Below are 22823 nucleotides of genomic sequence, written 5' to 3' on the forward strand. Positions count from 1 at the left end.
TTAGTAAGTTAAGCAAAAATATACTTTCAACAGTTATCAAAGCTGCCAAAAGCAACCAAACAGATTAGTCAAATTATTGAGTTTCAGTTTTCTGCCAAATACACAGCCACACTGTACCTTAGCATGGGAAAAACAAAACCTGTTCTCTCATGACACGGGGAACATATTTTCAACTTCCTAATTAGGTAACTAGGCCTTTTCTTTTTGTCTTTTCCTCTCCTCCCCGCCTTTTCTCTCTCTCCCTCCTCTCCTCATTCCTCATTTCTCCTCTTTCTCTCTCACTTTTTTTCCTAATCAAAACAATCTCATTATACTCTCAAACAAAATACTTTAGATGGGTCACATTCCTAATCACATGGGTTTAGAAAAAATATGAACATAGATCAATGAAATATTTAATACAGTACCTATTCTGCTTAGTATATATTAATGGGATGATATTATTTCAGAATCTTTACCCTACAGACAACTCATTAGGAAAACCGGTTTATGGATAGACTTGATCTGACTAAAAAGAACATTTTTCCCAGTGGTCACTTTGAGAACTTCTAACAGATATTCCTATCTAAGCAATTTTAGAAGAACCAAGTTGGACTGGTAACATGCACTACCAAGTTCAATCTCCCCATGCATTACATGCGCTGTGCTTGAAGATTGCCAGCCAGCCTGTGAGTGACCTCCCGTCCACAGCAGCCTGGCAGCCATTAGGACAGAGTGGTTTTCTTAGATCATACAAACCTCCAACATTAAATTGCTATGTCTGACATAAATATTATCCCCTTCTACTCTCAAGGAATTTTTCTGTGAAATTAAATCACACACAGGGGGAAAAGGCAAATAAACAAAAATGTATCAAACAGCAAGCACTAGAAACAACCCAGTCTGACAGTTAAGACTTTAAGAGACATAAAATCTTAAAAATTTGAAGCCATAACAAACGAAACTCAAAAATAAATACTGAAAGCATATTTCATTATCACTCCCACCCCCAACAAGGATAATGACAGGCAGCAACCATCAGATATTCAATTTCAAAGGACAGCCACCTCTTCCAGCTGTGTTTCCTCCTCTTCCATCTCTGCCTGCAAGGTCACACACAGCAAGCAGCCAGAAAGAAGGGAAGCATTAGCAGTAACTCTATCATCCGTGTAGATGCTATACTGAACGTAAGTGATCAAGCAGCATTACCAACCTTTATTGTTTGGCCCCTGATGATGCAGAATATTTAGCCACTTTGGTCTTTCTTCACCTACAGTGTTATACAAATGATGGAAATGATCCTTTGCAAAGATGGGATGGAGAATGGAAGCTTCACTCTTTCTCAGTCCCTCGATCATGCTTTGCTTTTCAATGTTTTAAACTCAGAATTGACAATATGAGAGTGCAAATATGGCATAGTCTATATTAACTAGAAATGGGACCAAATGTAGTGATGTACAGCTTCATGTTGGTTACAAATTTTACATCATTATACACTGTTCTATGACTAGTTTTTAAATAAGGATTTCCTTTGTGGGGAAGTAAAATTAGTTTATTTAGCTACTATCATATTAAAATGATGGGTATCTGAAATACTGCCTTTTCTTTCTAAAACATCTTTAGACAAGAATAATTTTCCACAGCTAGAAATTTCTCAGTTTTTACTAACACAAAAGAATGATATTAGAAGCTTAAAACTAGCATAAACACAGAGTGTATCTTGAAAGGAAAGTACTGATTTTGATATGAAAGGAAAATACTCTCAGGTTAATTCATGTAATATAGTACCTTTTCTTTCTTTGCTGGAAAGAGACTGCTTAATCTGACAGTTCAAAATGCTCATGTTTGTTTGCTGTTTCTGAGTAAACAGGGAGCTCAGAACCTTTTTATAAGAGTTAAAAAATGACTTATGTTCAATTTATGAAAGAATTATCTTCTAATTGGTCAACACTCAAGTCTAAAATATTAATCTTTGGTATTTTTCAAGTAAACAGGAAAAAGTGAGGGGTTTCTTCAATTTATACTTATTGCATCCTTTCATATTTTTCTTTAGGTTTGCACTGAGTTTTGCATATTTATTTATGTATTGAGCCACTAAATAAACAGACTTCATTAGTTTAACCAAGTACATTAAAACACCACACATGTGAATAATTACTTATTGTAGTGCAGAGATAAACTTTAAGAAAGAAGAAAGGAAAGAAAAATTGACTTCTTTTATAGGGGCCAAAAACCCTTCAAATCAGGCATCTAATTTTAAACAAAACAGCACTCAGAGGACCTCAGTATTATGTAGCCTAAGCATTCAAAAAGCCCCGTTTCATTTTCATGTGTTGTTAAATGTAAGAGAAGAGTATCTTCCTCATTAAGTACCTGATAGTGACTCTTGTATATATGACTTAGGAAAGGGAGAAAAACACCAGTTAAAATTCATCTATCTGTCCCCAAATGCTATAATAGGAGACAAAGAGTTTTTGAGATCAGACTTACAAATGTCAGAAGCAAAGGTTACAGATATAGTCTCATAAATGCAAAAACAAACTTGGATTTGGAGCAAGAGAAACAATAAGACTAAGGAGCATTGCTAATATACAATTCTATCTACTACATTCTAAGTTAATTCCAAAAGGAACAGGTCCCATCTTAAGAACAGCATTTACATTTTTCTGTAAAACAGCCTCAATATGAATTGTTAAGAACAATATAAGCTCTTCTCCATCACATCTTTTTTTAAAAACTACAGGAATGACTTAGATATTTATAAAAGAATCCTATCTTTTTGTTCTCAACTGAGAATGTGCAAAGCTGGTCAAAGGGAATGTGCCTACACTTATCTCTCATGCACTAAAGTTCTGTATATATGAAAATATGAACTGATATTGAGGGCAAGCAGTGAAAATTATGCACATGTTTACACTCTATATTCAGAAGGGTATATAATGAAGTTGGGTTGACTTTATAAAATGCAGCTTATAGAGGACTAACAGCAATCACTTCTTCTTCCTCTATTTTGTCATTCCAGTCATACTCATAAAAAGCATTACAGGAGGTGGCTTTAGCTTCTAGATAGCAGAGGGCTAAAGCCAGAGGAAGTGCAAAGGTAAGAGAAAAAGGAACAGACTGAGAAGCTGAGAGAAGCAGCCCAAAGATGAGGACAAGGGAAGGAATGAATGAAGGAGAAGTGATAGGGACATAGTGTTGAACATCAGGAGGGAGGAAGGAGACCCAGAGCTTGGGGAGGCTGGGGAAAGCAAGATACCCATCTTCATCAAGAAGGGAGGGAAAGCCCGAGGGAAAACATTTGTAGAAGCTAAAAGAGAAGTAACCAAAATCTGAATCCTTGTTGCTAGTCACTGTAAGCGTTTTCTCATGGATGAGAGGAGGACAGTCAGGCTGAGAAGGAACTACAACATGTTCCGAGTCAGAGTCCAATGTGGTAAGCTCAGAGTCTCCCTGCTCTGATGCTTCACCTGTGGAAATGAGCTCTAAGCTGTCTAGTGTGATCTGGTCAGCCTCCCCAAAAGGGTCTTCTTCTGAAATATCTGACAGCAAGTCTACTTCAGGGACAGGCAATAGGTTTGGGGAAAAAGATGAAGTGCAACGGATGAGTGGTGAAGGTGGACACATGCAAACAGTCTACACTCAAGGGCAAATCCATGATTGAATATGACATTACATAACAGATATATTCAAGGGAGAGACAAATGCAAAGGGAAAGAGGAGAAAAGAACAAATGGGTAGTTAGTGAAAACTCTCTAAAGGAAATTTCATATTAACACATTGTCACTAGAAAACAAATTAAATGACCGTTTTAGAAAGAAAAACTGGACTACTTGCATTATGTTAAGATTTATAAGGATTAACCAGTTATTAACCGGTTGCAAATAAATTCTATAAAACTCAATGGGCACTATCTGCCCTTAAACCTGGCTGCTGACCAAGACATTCAAAGCATTAGCCAGCTTAACTAGACATTTGCTGAAAACAAGCAAGAATTCCTTTGTATTCAAAAGAAAAGAACACTTATCTTGAAAATAATTTTGATAACTAGATACATCCATCTAAAACATGCAATATGGAACAGAAAATATCTGAAGTGTTATTGTCCACTGTTTCAGAAGCAAGCAGCCACCAACTCAGGTGGCCCTGTTAGCACATGTTTGTTTGTTTTTAAGGTTTGACAGACTTTTCAGTAGTTGAGTGACATCTTCTTGTTAACAAGAATTTACAGCCAAATAAATGGGTAATATATTAGTCACAAATTTCTTAACAACAGAATGCAAATGATTTGATGTTACCTGCAGAAAGCATGTATGCTTCTGGAGTAAATAAGGTAAGTAAACTTTCGTTCCCATTAGAACCAGAAAACCTTCATAAACCTTGGACCCACTTGGTCCAAACCCACTTCCATGCTGGGCATTAGATATCATTAGCATAGGACTTACGATGGCACAGGCAACCACTTCATTTAGCAAGCCCTTCTTTTACAAATTCATTTTATTATTTAATTTTTTAAAGTTAAAATTTAGAAAACAATATAAATCAGCAGACTGATTCTGTGTGCAAGCTAACTTCCCACATTGTATGTAAGTTGCTTTATGTGTGATAAACAAAGTAGAAATGAAGGCTCTTCAAGTCCATATTAAAGTGACTTTACAACAACAACAAAAAAAAAAACACCAAAAATAAATAAATAAATAAATAAATAAAGTGACTTTACTACCCAAAGTAATAAAATGGTGACCAATCTGAGAACATGATGTAGAGTGCTTCTCTATTCACTGTGGTGCAGAGTCAAACCAGCACATGCTGGATTTCTAACAAAACTACTCGTCACTTAATAATTTTTTCATTAGCTACAGATTAGTAAAGAAAATTTTTTTCATAAAAATCATCTTTGTAAAAACCACTGAGATCAACATAATCAAAACAATAAACTTTAAAACTTACTTGTAACAAATCAAATATAAATTCCAAATCATCATCTTAATAGCTTTGTGAGTCAATGATAAGACAATTATAAAGAAAGTTAGGAAAGCCAGTGAGTTATTTTCATTAATATAATTTTACACTGAAACCTACTGCCTGAACATCAGTCAAAGTGAGGTAAGACATTACAATTCAAACCACTAAGAACATACACATATTTGCAAACTGGGAAAATATATCAGCATAAAAAAAGGTTAAATTTTAAATGTCTAATTTCTGAAGTAGAAAATGCAACAGGTAATCTCTGGTCTAAATATATGTTTAAAGCCACCTATAGTACTAGCGTGCCATACCTTTCCTTCAATGAGCTGCACATGTGAACTTTTAGTTGGGCTTCTGACATCCCTCCGACTGGCCCCATCTTGTACCACCATGGGAGTGCTGACAACTCCAGAGCCATATGCTGAAATTTCCCCCGCAGAACCTGGAAAATCCTTCATAAAACTTTGGTCCACAGCACCAATCAGAGCTAGGAGAAAGATAACTTTTGATTACTTTAGAACTTGTAAGAGAAAAAATTTTAACTTTTTAGTATTTTATTATTATAAAGATGGTGCACAGAAGGGTAACAGTTACATAAGTCAGGTAGAGTACATTTTTTTTTTTTTGGACAATGTCACCCCTTCCCTTGCTCTTTCCCAGTTTTTCCCTCCCATCGCCACCCATAAGTTGTATAGTTCATTTTCAATATAGTATGCTGTGAGCACCATTGCTGCATTTGTTTACCCTTTGTCGCTCCATCTTTGTGCCTCCTCTTACACTCCCAAAGACATATAAATGAACAAACAAAACAAAAAAAGAAAGAAAATAAATACAGCAAAAAAGAAAAACAAACTATTATTTTCATTTCCTGGAGTTCATTTCAATAAGTATCATTTCATATGATCAAATTGTGCTTTTCTGTTCCTATCCTAAGAGATTCCTGCTTTGGTCTCACTGCCTGTGAATGCCTAGAGACCTGTGTAATTTATCATATCCTGGTATTTTAGATCTAGCTTCCACATATGAAAGAAAACAAGTGCTGTGAAAGACAAAAGTTATACAACATATCTCTCTTTATACAAATATGTGGCATGTAAATAACAGGGGGAAAAACTCCAAGGCCTGCAAATGTCAACATGTAAACTACATTTATTCTTTTTTGGGGGGAAGGGGCTTTTAGGGGAACTTTAACCCTGAGCCTGGGCACTGTCCCTGAGTTCTTCAGTTCTACCACTTGAGCCACAGTGCCACTTCCAGTTTTCTGGCAGATAATTGAAGATAAGAGTCTCACAAACTTTCCCGCCTGGGTTGACTTTATTTGTTTTGTTTTTGTTGCCAGTCCTGGGGCTTGGACTCAGGGCCTGAGCACTGTCCCTGCCTTCTTTTTGCTCAAGGCTAGAACTCTGCCTCTTGGGCCACAGCACCACTTCGGCTTTTTTCTATATATGTGGTGCTGAGGAATCAAACCTAGGGCTTCATGTATATAAGGTGAGCACTTTACCACTAGGCCATATTCCCAGCCCCATTGGGTTGACTTTGAACCTCGATCCTCAGACCTCAGCCCCCTGAGTAGCTAGGATTACAGGAGTGAGCCACCTGTGCCTGGCTAAATTTATTCCTAAAACTCACACAATAATCTCAATTTTAACACACCAAAGCAAATATTTGAAAAATGTATGGAGCTTGCCAGCAGGAGGAGCTCTAATACCAGCTAAAATGACTGTCAAAATTACAATGTAATCAATACCTTAACTTTTCTGGGATCTCTTTAATATTTCCTGAATTTTTTCCCCTGAATCATCCTATAGCAAAAAATAATTATCCAATGGTTAAAATAATTTGGTACACTATGTTTAAAGAAGTCTTCCTTAAAGGAACTTTTAAACACCAAAACAAGTCATTACACTTTAACAATTATGGTTAATAAACTTTAACTTTTTTTTTTTTTTTTTTTGCCAGCATCAGAATTTGAACTCAGAGACTTGGAATTGCTTAGCTGACACTCTACCACTTGAGCCACACCTCCAGCCCAGAATCTCCCAGATACTTCTGTGTGATCTTTGAACTATCTGTACATCACATGATAGTTTTTGATCCACACTTCTACCCACCCTTTTTTGCTCACTTGCCTTAAAATAGAATGCTACCCAAGTATCATACTTGTATCTATCTGCTCAATCCAGAAACCTGAATGTCTAAGGCTCTTCTCTCATTCCCTCAATACCAGCTAGTCAGGTAGGATCCTTGGATACATTTCTCTAAGTGTGATGAATTCTTTCCATCTCTATTTCTACCACCTCACTCTTTAAGACTTTACAAGCCATGTAAGTACTCATACTACTCAAAGCCCATACCAAATGACTAAACATTGAGATGAAGTCATATCTTACATATACTTATTTTCTGGGGTTGTTTCTTAACTTAGGAAAAGATTTTAGTAACAGAAAATATATGGCTGTTCATAATTCTAAGTTGTGATTTCTAAGCATTCACTCTTACAGAAGCAATTATTGCACACTAAGAAAATCTTACTACATATGGCTTCATATGTTGAAATGTGAATAAATATCAAATCACAAGTTACAAACTGAAGTTGGCAAAATGTGCATACTTTTTATCACATCAATTTCAGGTTGTACTTTTTTTAACCTTTTGGAGCCAATAAACCCTGAGAGGCTTGCTGGCTCAGGTACTGAGACCAGCCTATGGATGAAAATGTCTAATTGGTCTAGTCCTAGAGGTAAGCCAATCGTCACTCTCACCAGGACTGTTCCTACCTATCAGCTTTCCTTTCTCAGATCCCCTCTAACTGATCTTTTGCATTGAAATGGTTTTTATCAACAAGAAATCACAATGATCCTATGTGAGCGCATGCACACGCACACACACGCACACACACACACACTACAATAGCTTCCAACAACACATAGAATACAAACCATTCTTCACAACCTACCTCGCTTATCACTTGCTTTTTTCTATTCCTAAATTACTACGTTCTCCCTCATTTTACAACCTTTAGCCCACCCCGAATGGTTTACCATCCCACTCTTCTCTCATCCCACGTTCAAATCTCAATTGAACTGCTTCCTCAGGTAGGCCCTCCTTGCTAGATGATCCTAAGCAGTGTGCCTACTCTGTATTTTCTACTTTCAGAATATGACTGCCTCCTTCACTTTCAAAGAGGTTTTGATCATTATATCTTTTAAATAACTGATTTGCCTCCTTTTTCGTTCAATGTCCTAGTTGCAGAGGAGTCTCACTATTTTAAAAGCTGTTCTAGGTGTTGCTGTTTTTTAGATTTTTCACATTTGGTCTTTTAGATACCACATTTATTTGTACTTTCTGTAATCACAAACATTTAACTTCCCATACTTTAAATATGTCCAAATTATCCTAGTTTAACTTGTAAAAGATAAACAGAAAAAAGGCAACATTACATATGTTAACAACAAGAAAGCAAACTTATAAGGAATGGTATAAATAAAGCTCAGTACCAGGTTACAGACCCTTTGTACTTAGGGGATTTAAAAAAAAAAAGGAGAACATAAACCCTAACCGAAGAGTTTACTGGTCATGTCTTGGCATGAAAAGCCTCCTATTTTTCACAATAACAATCATCCTTTTGATGATTTGCCCATCTAATGAATTACAGTGTCCAAAACACAAAGGGAAAAATAATGGATTACTGTGCCGTGTTTGTGCTTTTCCTTATAAAAAAAAAAAATCATTGTTTTCAACAAACTCCTATGACCCTCTGTAGTAGCTGCTCAAACAAGATGGTAGATTTCCTTAAGCGCAGTTCATACACCCCAAGGAAAATGCATTGGCTTAGTGCTCTTTTTAAGCTATGAAACTTGCAATATTGCTAAAACAAAGGCTGAAAACATTGTTCCAGAAAGAGCAATGTAGGTTTCTATCAGGGATTAAACAACAGTGACTGCCTTTTATTCAGCCCTTGTATAAATTCTCTGTGTCAAGAGGCAAAGCTTGAGAAATATTCACATAGGTTGGCACATTTTTCAGATTTGGAAAATTATTCAGTTGTTGATGGACATTAATAATTCACTAAATTTAAGTATCTAGATTTGTAATGTGGACATTTCTTTAAAGCACAGTCATGATTTCGCTTCCATATTCTTTGTGTGGCTTCATAAAACTACATGTGTTATGGGGTAAGAAATGTTATGGGGTTTGAGAGAGGGGATTCCCCATCCCTCCAAAAGTCCACCACTTAGAGTCAGTCTCAAACAAAAAGATGGGTTTACTGGGAAAGCAAAAAGCAGGATGACCAGCCAGGGATGCAGCCTAGACTTGGGAGCTGAAACTGCGACAGTGAAAAGCCGGCTGACCAGCCAGGGACACAGTGCAGACTCGGGAGCTGCCACTGTGATCCTGAGCAGTCCTCAAGTTAGGGTTTATAAAGGTAAAAGCATAGCACAGATGTAGGGGGTTGCCTCAGGGGGTAGAGCAAGCAACAAACAAAGCAAGCATGGCACAGATATAGGAGGTTGATGTAGGGAGTAGAGCAAGCAACAAACAAGTTAAGCAAGCCATTTACAGAAGCAGAATTTGGGGGTCAGGTTGACCTGATCTACTTCCCCCCAACATTTCCTACTATATTTCCCAAATCAAGATGTAGTCAGTTGTGTTCCTTACAACACATGAAAAATTATCTAGAATCAAGATTTCATTATTACATATATCAAAATGCCCACCAACAAGTCCATGATATCTGTGTGTTCACTTGAATCTGTCAAAATTTTTTCTAGTAAAACAGATCAAGACAATATGTGTCAATCTTTTACTAATGAGAGAGCTTCTTACTTCTAGTAGATGTCTCACTGTTTTACCTAATTATTTAAAATGTAAATTGTTCAAGTTCATATTTAAGAAATGCATCAAATAATAATTGAAAGATTAATAAATAAAATTTGAAATTTAATATTACGACTAAATATAACAAAAAATGTTAGGAAAATATTTCCTCTCATAGAAAATTAGCCATAATACAGAAATAAACATGAAATCATAAAGCATCCTAAAAGAAAGTTCACCTTAGCTTCTTTATAAGAAGATTACTATAAATCCTACATTCATCAGATAAGATAAAGAAAAGCAACACCAATTTCCATGTATACTTTGGATAAAACTACAAATATGCAACTTATCAGAATTTCAATGGGCAAAAAGCTCACATTTACAGATATCTCCTCCTAACAAATGAACACATTACATTTCCTTTCTCTTTGTTAAAATACTGAATTGCAATACTAATTCCTTGAAGCTGGGAATGACTTCTCTTACTATGCAATGTTGGGTGAGCATTAGAAGTAAGTGCAACTCAAAATCTGACAGAATTTAAGGCTCATATTCTCATGTACAAAATACTCTTGAATTACATTGTTATTAACAAGTTTAAGAAATTAAATTGCATAAATCTATCACAATCAACTATAACCAATAAAAAGCCTGTTCACATTCAACATCCCAGGAACAAGAACTCCTGACCGATCTTTTGTGTACCCTGACAACACAACAACTTTAAAATACTACAGTATTGTTTTATTCTGAGTATAATATCATTTTGTGACATGGAGGGAAAAATGGTTAGTCCTCTAGGATATCTTGTGCTCTTATTAAATAGATTATCATTTTCTGACCAAACTGAATATAGAAGGATGAATGGAATACAAAATTATTGTAAACATATTTACTTCCATCTAGACTCCTGGAGACCCTTTTACTAGAGGTGCGCTCAAAGTGTGGTGCTGGTCTGTCTATAAGGGTGCTTGCTTGACGAGTCTGTGCTTGTGTGCGGCCACTGTAGCGGAATTTAGATCCCAAGGTCAGGAACTTAGCCTTTGGTGGCTGCTCTGGAGACACAAGTCTAGTGGAGAAAAGAAAGGAGAGCAAAACTAAGTCTTTGTTGTTGTTTTTTAAATGAAAAACAATATTTAAAAACCATTCTATATCTCTTGTTTTATGATAGTAACAAATCAACATTCATGCATTTAAGAATGTTTTTCTCAACCTGAGCAAAAGAGCAGCTGTTCTCAATGTGTATCAAGGGTTATTTATTTGTATTGGCTTAAATCATTTATATAAACACATATGTCTGAATTCTGGCTTCTAGCTAAAAATGCCAAGAAAAATCCATTACCATTAGCAATTTTTAATATTTATGCCTCTCTGCTGGGGGAAAAAAACTTAAGAATCTGTTCCATCGACTGATTCTTTCCCACAAAGAAGAGAACTCAGGCAGTAGATCTGTAGATATAATTAATCACTGTTTTGCCAGCATAATTCTGTGCGAGCTCTTGATTCAAAATGATTGAATTCAAACTTCCTTCATGTCAAACTCTTCCAGACTTATGCAACAACATGTTTGTGACAAATAAGCCAATCTTTTTAGATACAGCTTAAACTATCTTGCTTTCATAATTTGATCAAGAATTATTGTCATCACAAAAAGATTATCTCAGAGGTTTTACACATTTGTTAAATGAGATTTTAACTGACAATTCAAGAACGTGGAAAACTCCCACACTTGTACCATCATTTTCCAAGGGAGTGATGACACTCGCTAGACACTATGTTGAAAATGAACTATTATACAACTTGTGGGGGAGGGAGGTCAGGAGGGAAAAACTGGAAGAAAAGGAGGGAAGAAGTGACACTTTTAAAAAAGAAATGGACTCATTACCTGACTTATGTAACTATAACCCCTCTGTATATCACCTTTACAATAATTTTTTAAGTCACTTATTGGTTGTATCAAGTATTTTAGAAATGTTAGAAATTTCTATTTTAGAAATCTGCTTAGTCAACAAACAAATTCGAGTCATGGTAAAGCTTCATGTAGTAATATGAGAGGCAGTCCTCATCCAACTCAAGAGTCAAAAAAGTATTCAGAAGGGGTAGCATTGACCAAAATGCACTGAATTCCTAAGCTGTTTTGCTGAATGGCAAATCATTTGTACAATTACTTAATTATTTAAATGTCTAAAAAGTATTGATTCAGACAAACTATGCTAAAATTAAGCTGATTAAAAAAAACCGTTTAGGCTTTCTTGGCTGGAATCTATTTGAGTAAGAATGCAGAAGTATTTCATGTAACTTCTATTTTCGGTGAAGAAACAGAAATGGTATTGCTGATTAAGTCACAAGTCTAAGTATTACTGATGTAGTCTCAAATTATACTTGGATAGAGGTACATATGCCCAAATTAGGATGCCAATAGTAAAAATATAGACCATATAAAGATCCTTAGTGATGTCTTTTTCTCTAACAGTTGGGGAACAAGACACAGAGGTTAAAAGTAAACCTATTCATTATCCTCAAATGATCGTAACATAAGCACCATCTCATTATAGAGTGAATATTGCCTACTAATATAGGCATTCAAGTACGGCTTGTAAGAAAAAAGCAATTACAAGAGGAAAGACATTTCTCAGAAGGTCAAGAGTAGAACATTTGGGGAATATTCATTTGCTTTGAAAAGCAGGTTAGCCAAATCACATTGATCTCTGCTGACTGTTCATGAAGTGTGCTCTGCAGTTAAATGATCAACTAGAGAAAAAATAAATAAGTGCACTGACAGACAAAAAAAATTCAAAATTTAAAAACAGAAACAGGATGTCTGTTCTTTTGGAATTTTTAAAAAGAATCAACATTTATATAAATAAGTTTGTACCAGAATAATTACCTACTAAAAGCTGTTTATGGAAGATATAAACTGAAGTAATATAAGGAAAATATTTTCAAGCCAACTATATATACCATGCAAATTAAAGTCATAAACTAGATATATTTTTGTTCTATTTATTTCAGACGAGATCGGGCGCGTTCAGGGTGGTATGGCCGTAGACTGTTCTATTTATTTCAAATTGGGATAGTCTCTTATCTAATTGACACTGATGAGCACAGATACAAAGTGCTAATTTGTAGATAATTTTCTAATAACAAGGTTAAGTCATTAGGCTGCAGTTATAAGGACTTACTAAAATGAGCTTTTTCTAAAAGAATTTTTTTGTGATTTAAGTCAGAAGTAATATAAATAAAATGTTTTAAGGAAATGCTGGCCAAGCCATAAAATATTACATTATCACATCAAGAACACTTCATTATTTCCTTAATGAATCGCTTTTATTTTCTATATCAGTCTTGCAATGAAGACCCTGTAGTCATAAAAATAACATCAAAACACCAAAAGGCATTGATCATTTCACTTTTGATAACATAAAACCTATGAAGAGAGTACTTTTTTGGGTATTAATGGCCTTGAGTAAGATAATATAATAATGTGTCAAAATGGAAGTCAACTTTCACATATACTGCTGCTTAAGCAGTATGTTGACTTGTCGATTTTATATAAACCTACCATAATAAACTATGTATCACTGCTATCTATGGAAAATAAAGACACATATTAAGAGAAACTTACATATAAATTATTAAAGTGAATCATAACTAGTGCATAGGTTCCCCATAGCTTTCTATGATACAGATGATAACATTAATACCTAGAATTATTCTGGTTCTATAATGCCAAGTGTAAGTGGCAGTTTAGTATACACCTAGAAAAAAACTCGTGTTTCTCTCTTGTTCACTACCTATAAAAAAGCAGGTGGAAAAGACATACTCACTGCAGATATAACTGGGCAGTATAGCACAGCATACCTTTTTTTGGGGGGAGGGGGGCCAGTCCTGGGCCTTGGGCTCTGGGCCAGAGCACTGTCCCTGGCTTGAGCCACAGTGCCACTTCTGGTCATTTTCTGTATATGTGGTGCTGGGGAATTGAACCCAGGGCTTCTTGTATAGGAGGCAAGCACTCTTGCCACTAGGCCATATTCCCAGCCCCACACAGCAGATATTCTTAAGAAGATTTTAACAACAGTTCAAAATATCTGGGTTTGAATTTCTTTTCCATTGGTTATAAGTTACCATGTTTTTTAACCTCTTCATTCTTCTATTTCTCCATATGAAAGGTGAAGATAACAGCAATTTTCACATTAAATTATATTATGAAGAAAAATTAAAAGAAATGTACAAGGGAGGATTTCTTTTAATCTTTCTTTATAAATGACCAAGTAAAGAGTAATAGCTTCATTATGGCACTATTCTTCCACTAATATAAGGCTAGATGATTACAATGAATACAAAGATTTGTTGTTTTTTTTTTTTTTTTTTTTTTTTTTTTGCCAGTCCTGGGCCTTGGACTCAGGGCCTGAGCACTGTCCCTGGCTTCTTCCCGCTCAAGGCTAGCACTCTGCCACTTGAGCCACAGCGCCGCTTCTGGCCGTTTTCTGTATATGTGGTGCTGGGGAATCGAACCTAGAGCCTCGTGTATCCGAGGCAGGCACTCTTGCCACTAGGCTATATCCCCAGCCCGATTTGTTTGTTTTTTAACAGGTGCAATCGGCAAGCCTGGTAATTTTCTAAAGAAATCATTTGTACCTTTTGTGAAAAACTGAAAGAAGGAAATCTACTGATATAACTTCATTCTGCAGACATAACCTTTACTTCCCCTAATGTTTTACTTCCCCTAATGTTTTATATAGCTTTATAATCATTACACATTATATAAAGTTTACAAAAATAAAAGCAGTTTTTCTAACTATTATCACAAAAGCTGACAGGAGCAAACTAGAGTCTGTGGTTACTAGTTAAAAAGCATGTAGCACATCTCGGAAACTCTTCTTAGAAGCATAAGAAGACAGATGGCACAGAAATGAGGAATGCAGATATATAAGTTCAAAACCAGGTTCCAGCCTCTGCTTAGGTGCCTGGTTGTTATTCTCCTTTACAAGCATCTACTTCCAGGTAGCAGCTTCCTCCACTAGAGTAATGAACAAATGAGATAATACAGTATAAAACAATAAATCTTCAGATGAAGCAGACAGGGTGAGTAACTTAACTATAATTATACAGCTAGTATTTGGTAAAATATTATTAGAACCCAAGTCCAGAGTAAAAGTCTTAAAAAATAAGCTTGATATAATGTTCTATCAACTACAATGACATAAAATGAAAGAAATGGTAATCAAACCATTATTTTAAAAAAAATATGCTCTTTAAGAAAAATATGAAAGAAGGAAGGACAGAAGCAAAAGGTGACTGACTAGCTTAGGGCAAAATGGAGATGATCTGGGCATTAAAAAAAAAAACAGCAAAACACAGACATGGCCAAAGAAAGCAAAGGATTCTACTAGAAAATAATTTGTTTAGCAAGGTCTTTTTGAGTGGCACAAAATAAAGAATTTAAAAAATTATCCCTTCCTTAAGACAGGGAAGGGAGTAAAGAGAATAATGGTAAGGGAAGTGATACTAAATTAAACACAAAATGGGAAGAGAAAGTGCATCAACAGGAGACTACTCTTGGCCTGCAGCTTGTCTCTAGAATGCATTACATGATGGAACAACACAAGGAGAGGTAAGTGTCCTGGGGATTCCAGACATGAGAAGGCAGAATAATATTTGGGAGGGCAAAGGAAGTGAAAAGATTGCTTATTTGCCTAGGTGCACTAAGGATCTTGCTAATGCTAGAAATTATTTATCCAGAATTTCAGATGCCCAAAGTTTTTCTATGTTTCTGTTGTAAAGAAGAAATGCTTATATCACTATGAAGTACTGATTAAGGTAGCACTTGACAGCATAGTACATAAGGACTGAGTCAGAACACAGAAGTAATTCAATATCAACAAACTGGGAAAGGCGGTGTTCAAAGAGGGCAGGGACTTGAGGAGATTCAAACACTTTTACAAAGAAAGCCCAACAGACAGATCACAAGGGTCAAGATGGTTTGAGAAACAAACTAAGTCAAGAGGAATTAATAAGAATAGTTAAATCTAAGATGAGTGATGGCAGCAGGTGGGGAAACTGAAGAAACTTATTATAGTTCAGCCTCAACAACAGAACAGAAGTTGGCGTAGACTACATGTGACAGATGAGATATGGAACCAAGGAGCGCACAAAGAATCCTAAGACAAAGGGTTAAGGCATCTACCATATCAGCTTGTACCATCTCTTAAGTCAAGAAGGAATCAAGAGCAAGTCCAAGATTCCATGTTACCTGTAGAAAGTATGATGCTCCACACACACTTTCCATAGCCTTTTTGCTGCCCGATGGTTTGGTAGTTTGAATCCAATGGTGCTCTCAAATTGTTCCAGCTGGAATAAATCATAAAAATAAATCAGCATATAGCCTGAGGCACTGACTAGAAGTTACTGATAAACCTGCATTCATTCGTTTATGGAAGACGTAATTCTTCTCCAGGAAAGTAAATATTAGTGTAATGTACAAATAAATTTTTCTATAGACTTTAATACTATCTCTGTGAAAGTATTACCTACTTATATAAACAGATTATTCTTTACTTTTCACCACAATGCATTACCATCACTTAGCTGACTCAGCAAAAACAATGAACACTATGTGCCAGGCACACATTAGTTTCTCTCTGTACAAGACATGGAATATGCATATGCAGAATTATTATCAAGAACCCCAAACTCCATGTTGTAAAATGCACAACAGTTCCTTTTCTTCAAGTGAAAAAAGAATTCATTAAACTCTCCTGCTAGTAATGGATAATGCTAACAAATGATTAGATATGGCCAAGCACATTTCTTACCTCTGCAGGCCTAACTTTAATGTAGAAGTTACTGCGCTTATAGGAAATTTTCAGGATTTTTGGCCAAGCAAAACGATTGATTCTCAGTCTATCTTTGTAAATGAGGAGACCATTTGCACAAACACCTAGCTTGATGTCCACACCTTCCGAGTCCTGCCAAGCAAAACACATTTGGCCACATTAGAACTGGAAAGTCACACAGATTAGAGAGCACCAATGCCAACTTAACATGCTTGTATTTAAATTTTCATGATGGTATAATGTTAATGCCAATAATAGCACAAACATACTAAATATACTCATCTTCAAGAATAGAGTTAGACTTGCCAAAATTATGCAACATGACTACAGGAAAAATTATTCCTAAAAAGGCATGATTCATAGGTTTTCAAATTCTGTTGAGAACTAATAAAAAAGGAAACAATTAGATTTAGACTTCTTGAAGAGATAAAAAAAAATGTGTTTCTGCAGACTACTTCACGACTCAGAAGTGTAGTCTTTTAGCCATCCCTAAGGTGGATTCACATTTTACCTTGAAACTTATCTCAGATCAATTATGTTAGGTGACAGCTATTAAAATTATGCCTACATTTTATACCACACCAATTCCTCCCAGAAAATTTCTCTTCTAGGCTGACAGTGCTGTAATCTCTGAATTCTTTCAAGCCATTTTTCAATCACTTAAGTGCTTAGCTGGTATACTTCAAAGGACTGTAGACAATTTTAAAAGTTATTAATAGCTTTTTCCCCAGAACTTTAACTTACGTATATAACAACCTAAAATAATCACAAGTCTGAAGATTTTTTATGCCAACAAATTTACACAAAAGCATGAAAAATTATCACTTCTTATTTCAAGCAGTACTGAAGACTTAAAATATACAATATTCAAAATACAAACATAAATGTGTAGGGAAAGGTGATCTTTTTCTAACAAGTGAAATTGAAAAAATACAATTCATAGGTATTCACATTTTCAGAATTCATCAACATGAAACAATTTTTTAGAAAAAAAAAGACTGAGACAAGTACCATATTTAGTCTAAGTCCTAATTCAATTTTTGACTGGCTCTTTATTTGACTAACCTATTAGTAATAATTATTTCATAAAAATTACACTTGTTTTTGAAAATAGTAGTATGAAATTAGGCAATTGGTAGTAACTCCTTTCTTTGTTGTAATATTTAAATAACTCATATACAAGTACACAAATAACTTCAGACCAACTTAGGCAGGTTAAGAAAAAAAGAAATCCACCCTATAGATTTATACCCTAATACACTACTCATATTCTGGAAGCTATAGCTCTCTCTAGGAATAGCAGAGAAAGCTAGAATGAGTCATGCACAGGTGTCCAAGAAACCTGTTATTAGAATGGAGAGAATGTGTTTGCCAAAAACATCTCTCTGCACATGGCCAGAAGGAGATGGTAAAGGATGGCCCAAGACAGCAAGTTTTCACTGCAACTGAGAAAACAAAACAAAATCTCATTTGAAACACCGAACCACCGAACAAAGCCACCTATAACGTGAAATAATCTTTACACAGGACAAGGAAGTTGTTTTAGCTGACTTAAAAATGAACATCAACCATAAAGTGAACTGGTTGAGTTTTGGTTGTTCCACATAAGTGCTTTAGACTTGTCAATATTTGTGGTAACAGAAATTATTATAGATAAAAGATATGAAAAAAAAAAGGCATCCCTTAATCTTGCCTGAGTTTCAGCACTCAGCAAGGAAGTCAGGGAAATGACCACAAGCACCTTCCTCCCTGGGTCTTCTTTCTCACCATCCTTCAAGGAGTAAGGATGCCAACAGACCCACTGCTCCCCGGTGAGTTTTGTTTGATGAAAGCACAAAACTAGTTGGGAAAGATGGTATGTATTTAGAACCTCAGTATTTGGGAGGCAGAGGAATAAGAATCAAAATGTTCAAGGCCAGCGTGGACTACAAAACAACTGATCTGAAAAAAAAACAAGCACTCAAACACACAGACACACAATCAAACTATATCAGTTATTCTGCTTTATGAGCCACAAATATCTTTCTTATCAAATGAATCTGACAGATGATAAATAGAAAGGATGCTCTGCTCTTAATCTCACAGTAAGAGCTGACATCTTATAATGCAGTCTCAATTTTTTTCTTTTTGTCTTTCTTTTTTTTTGGTAAACCAGAAAACAGCACCAAAAAGGAACTATAAAACTTTGTAGTAATAACATATAAGAATTAGTTCTTAACTAATGACACACAAAAGTAAGGACAGGAAAGAACAGGCTTTGGGTATAGCTCAGTGGTAGAAAACTTCCTTAGCAAGTTTAAGGCCCTAAATCCAATCCCCAGCATTCCTATCCCTGAAAAATCATATATAGCAACATAACAGGGCTTAAAGGAGCAGAGACAGGCTGGGTGTGGAGTTTATCTCTTCACAGACCTATACTCTCCTATTCTTTGCTTTATGACTAACCCAGCCTGCTTAGGTCACCCAGAAAATGAGCTGAAAAACACTCAAGGGTTAGGAAGATCAATGGGACCTCCTAGCAGGATTAATCAGATTGAGGTTATCCTTTTCACTGTTGTATATAGTTATAAACATATTCAAATGTTAAATGAGATGGTATGTCAAAGTATTTCCAAAGATTAAAGTTATATTGCTATCTAGGTTAAATTACATTGGTAGTCTCTATGTACAGACTAGTTTCTGACCATAGAATAAAAAATATGCAAGTAAAATTGCAAGGTAAAAAGAAAACTAACAAAAATGATAACATAATATGACCTTATTTAATAGAGGCATGATAATTCAATTCTCAGTTTTTTGTTGTTCTTTAAAAAAAAAAAAAAGCCTCTGGCTGCCTGCAAAAGCTGGGCACAGTGACTATATCTATAATCCTAGTATTTGGAAGGCTGAGATTGGGAGGATCACTGTTAGAGGCCAGACTATAATAAAAAGGCTGGGCAGGGTAGCAATATGTAGATCATCCTGGCTATGAGAGAGTAAACAGGAGGATCATGATCCATGACAAATAAACACAAGACCCTTTTTGAAATATCTAAAGCAAAATGGGTAAAACAAGTTGACAGCGTGTCAATCTACAGAGAACCTATACATGGGTATTAATTTTAAAAGACCAGGAAAGGAAGAAAAAAGTAGAGAGAAAAAGAAATGGTCTGTCCCTGCATCTAACATCATAGTAAGAATTGTTACTGAAGAAATATTGCAGAGATCAGGTGAAGGCAAACAGCTTGTTTCCCAAAGTAAACTAATCTACTGTGAAACTGGAGCCTTCTTGAATCGTCACTCAATACGTCGAAATGATGTCACTTTCTATTACACTGACAATACCTTGGCATGATGTAGGTCCACACCATACATAGAAAGTCTCTTTGCATTTTCTAAGAACTGAGAATCAGCTTGTGCTGGAGATAAGCCCCTGAAAATAAACAAACAAAAACAGTATTATCTTATGGGTATAGGCAAAGCAAATATGCTCAAAATGGAAGGTCATTTGAGCTCTTACACTGGGGTACACAGAATAACCAGGTTAAGTCTGCAGGAAAAGCAGACAATAGGTAAGATCATTCAACTTTCCACCTCAAGATCTTCTAATCTTAACCCGCCATTGCAAGGAAACAAACTCCAACCATTACCCTTTTCATCTGAAAGTGTTTCTTTGTATTATTTCCAGGAGGGAAAAAAGGTTCTAGCAATAATAAGTACAACATATAAGTTAATTGAGAAGAAAAAAAGCGACTGAAGCTTTTAGAAAAAAATTTAAAAGTGAGTTTAAGTTTCTAGATATAATCTATCTTGGGATGGATATGCTATTAGTAAAGGAATTTCAGCACCTGAGATTTCAAATTAAAATTATATAGTAACAGCATAACATAAAAATTAAATGAAGCTAGTAATAATAAAATACTACAATTTTTAATTTAAATAAATGTATTTAGTCCATTTAACAGGAATTTCTGAAAGTTCCTTTCAAATTATTTGCCACATTTTAGAATACTATACGGCTTTGCAATACAGAACTATAATTTTGTAGATAACTATAAAACCTATATTAAACATCAATTTTTACAGATATAAAAATAGTAAAAGTATATATAATATGAAAGTAATTTGAGTCATTATTATTTAAACTACAGGTTCAGCTTCCATAGATAGTAAAACTACCTAACATTTCAGTTGCTATTCCTGTATCCCTGACTACCCACATTTCCAGTTAAAATCTGTATGTGTCACCATTTTCCTGGCTTTCTTATCAAATATAGTAACAAAACCAAAAGACAGAAAAATATGGAGCAAATTCCAAATAAGTACATAGGTATGTGTGTTTACTGTGTATGTGTTTATGGATAGTAATGGAGGTAGAAGAAAATGTCATATAGAAAATAATGTTTTTCAGTATCTGAAGGCTTCTGGTTTCAAGAATACAACTCCTCATATTATAGATAAAAAGGCATTGAGAGGGTACATAAAGGGCTGTAGGAGTCTTGATCAGTGCTAGGTGAAGTACTAATAAGAAAAACCAGATGATCCCTGAAACTGACACAGCATCAATCACATGTTCCAAGTATTTAACTTTGTAGGCTAGTCTCTCCAGCAATCAAGTCAGCAAACCTGTGGGTTTTGTGCAACTCTGCCACCTTCTCTTCCAACTCCTTAGTCTGATTGGAGGCAAACTGGAAATCACTGAGGTCAACAGTGCCATGTTCTTCTGGGTCATAGTCTCCAAGTTCAGCCTGCAGTGTGTAGGACCCCAAAAGAGCATGAGTCACAAAGGAACATGGCAGGCGGCCAGAGGCAATGTCCTGCCGAAGCTGAAGGCACAAGAAGTATCTATGAGGAGCAGAGAAAGAAAAAGGTACATAAGAACAATTAGTTAACATTATAGCACGCATAGTTCCTTAAGTTCTAACATTCCTTTGAAAATAAGTACACCTTATTGACACACTTTATATCCATAGCCATATAGTCTTCTCTAGTAAGAAATCTCATCTTGCTTGTAGACTTGTGGCTTACTTACAGTTGAAACTAAGCCCAGAAGGCCAATTAAGCCAATCAAAACTCTGAATGACTAGCCTAGCAATTTTTAAATCTTTGATTTCTATTCAACAAAGAGTTTTGACTGAAGTAAAAATTTCAACCTTCTCCTGTCAAACTGTCTCCTTGATTTTAAAAACGAATAAAATTAGCATACCCCATAAAGTTGTAAAGATTAAGGGGATAGAAAGAATTACTGCATTCTTATCATTTGCTCTTGCTCACCTATATCGTTTTCCATACTAATTTCTTCTTTTCCTGAAATAATTTTTAACAATTACAATTAAATCTATTTTGCAGTCCTTACTTGATTAAAACACTGACATGAGTAAAGAAATACTAAGAATTTCATAGAAAAAATTAGAGCATGTACTTTGTAACCTAGAGGAAGTAATTACCTGAGGCTAATCTGCTCCCTGTAACGTGTAAAGAACTCTACTTTCCTTTAGAACTATCAGTAAAATTAAGATACCACAGTATAACATATATGTTAGGTACCAGGGAATCAATACCTTGTAGCTACAGTAACATCAACTATTTCTCAGTCACTGATTCAAGTGGATTATTATAGCATTTTATAATAAATGAAATTTTCCTTCCCACTAAATTAACATGCAAAATAATGGGATTTGCATTGTATAGAAGTTTGGTTTTTCAGTCCCACTACTTTTATTGACATTTTAAAATCTGATTCTAATATTAAACTTCACCATTGCTAAGGTCTCCACCAACCTCCCTAAAACAAAATAGCAGCATCCTGATTCTTAAAGATGGTTTTTAGAGACTATTATGCCTACTGGCAAGAGGCCATCTTCTTCCTGTGGACATTTGTGCATGGCCTGGGTTTTGAGGGCTCCATGTTTTTCTTGATCTCTACCAACATAATCCACTGGCCTCTGATGCAAGCCTCATTGCTTGTAATTCAGAGGAGAAATCACCACAGCATTACAGTCCAATTCAGTTATATTCTGTTTTATTACTAAATCTACCAGCAGATTTTTCATAGTTCACAGTTATCAAGTACATGCCAGAGTACTGGGAAGAACTCAGGTTTTGAGAGAATAAAAATATTCTTACTGGTACCACAGTTTGGGTATTTTCAAGCATTATATTGCTTCCTTGACCTCTAGGAACAATGTGAACTTAACTATACTTACATTAGAAAAGTGAATTTTAAGCTGTAATTCC

The 22823-nt window shown here is 35.4% G+C and overlaps 1 protein-coding gene across 10 annotated transcripts in view; it reads right to left on the reverse strand.

Moving 5' to 3' along the window:
- The window catches only part of Epb41l2 (erythrocyte membrane protein band 4.1 like 2), a 171839-nt gene that overhangs the window by 27702 nt on the left and 121314 nt on the right, over positions 1-22823 (reverse strand). For 5 of the 10 annotated variants that reach the window (XM_048354075.1, XM_048354073.1, XM_048354077.1 and 2 more), the window contains exons 7-13: positions 21213-21431; positions 19932-20019; positions 16587-16739; positions 16025-16122; positions 10668-10840; positions 5262-5437; positions 739-801 (exon numbers count right to left, since the gene is read on the reverse strand). In XM_048354075.1, coding sequence (XP_048210032.1) covers positions 739-801; positions 5262-5437; positions 10668-10840; positions 16025-16122; positions 16587-16739; positions 19932-20019; positions 21213-21431 — 970 coding nt within the window. The remainder of the gene's footprint in view (positions 1-738; positions 802-5261; positions 5438-10667; positions 10841-16024; positions 16123-16586; positions 16740-19931; positions 20020-21212; positions 21432-22823) is intronic. The other 5 variants (XM_048354080.1, XM_048354079.1, XM_048354078.1 and 2 more) reach the window with 1 other exon arrangement.

Source organism: Perognathus longimembris, chromosome 9 (assembly GCF_023159225.1).
Source record: "Perognathus longimembris pacificus isolate PPM17 chromosome 9, ASM2315922v1, whole genome shotgun sequence".
NCBI lineage: Eukaryota > Metazoa > Chordata > Mammalia > Rodentia > Heteromyidae > Perognathus > Perognathus longimembris.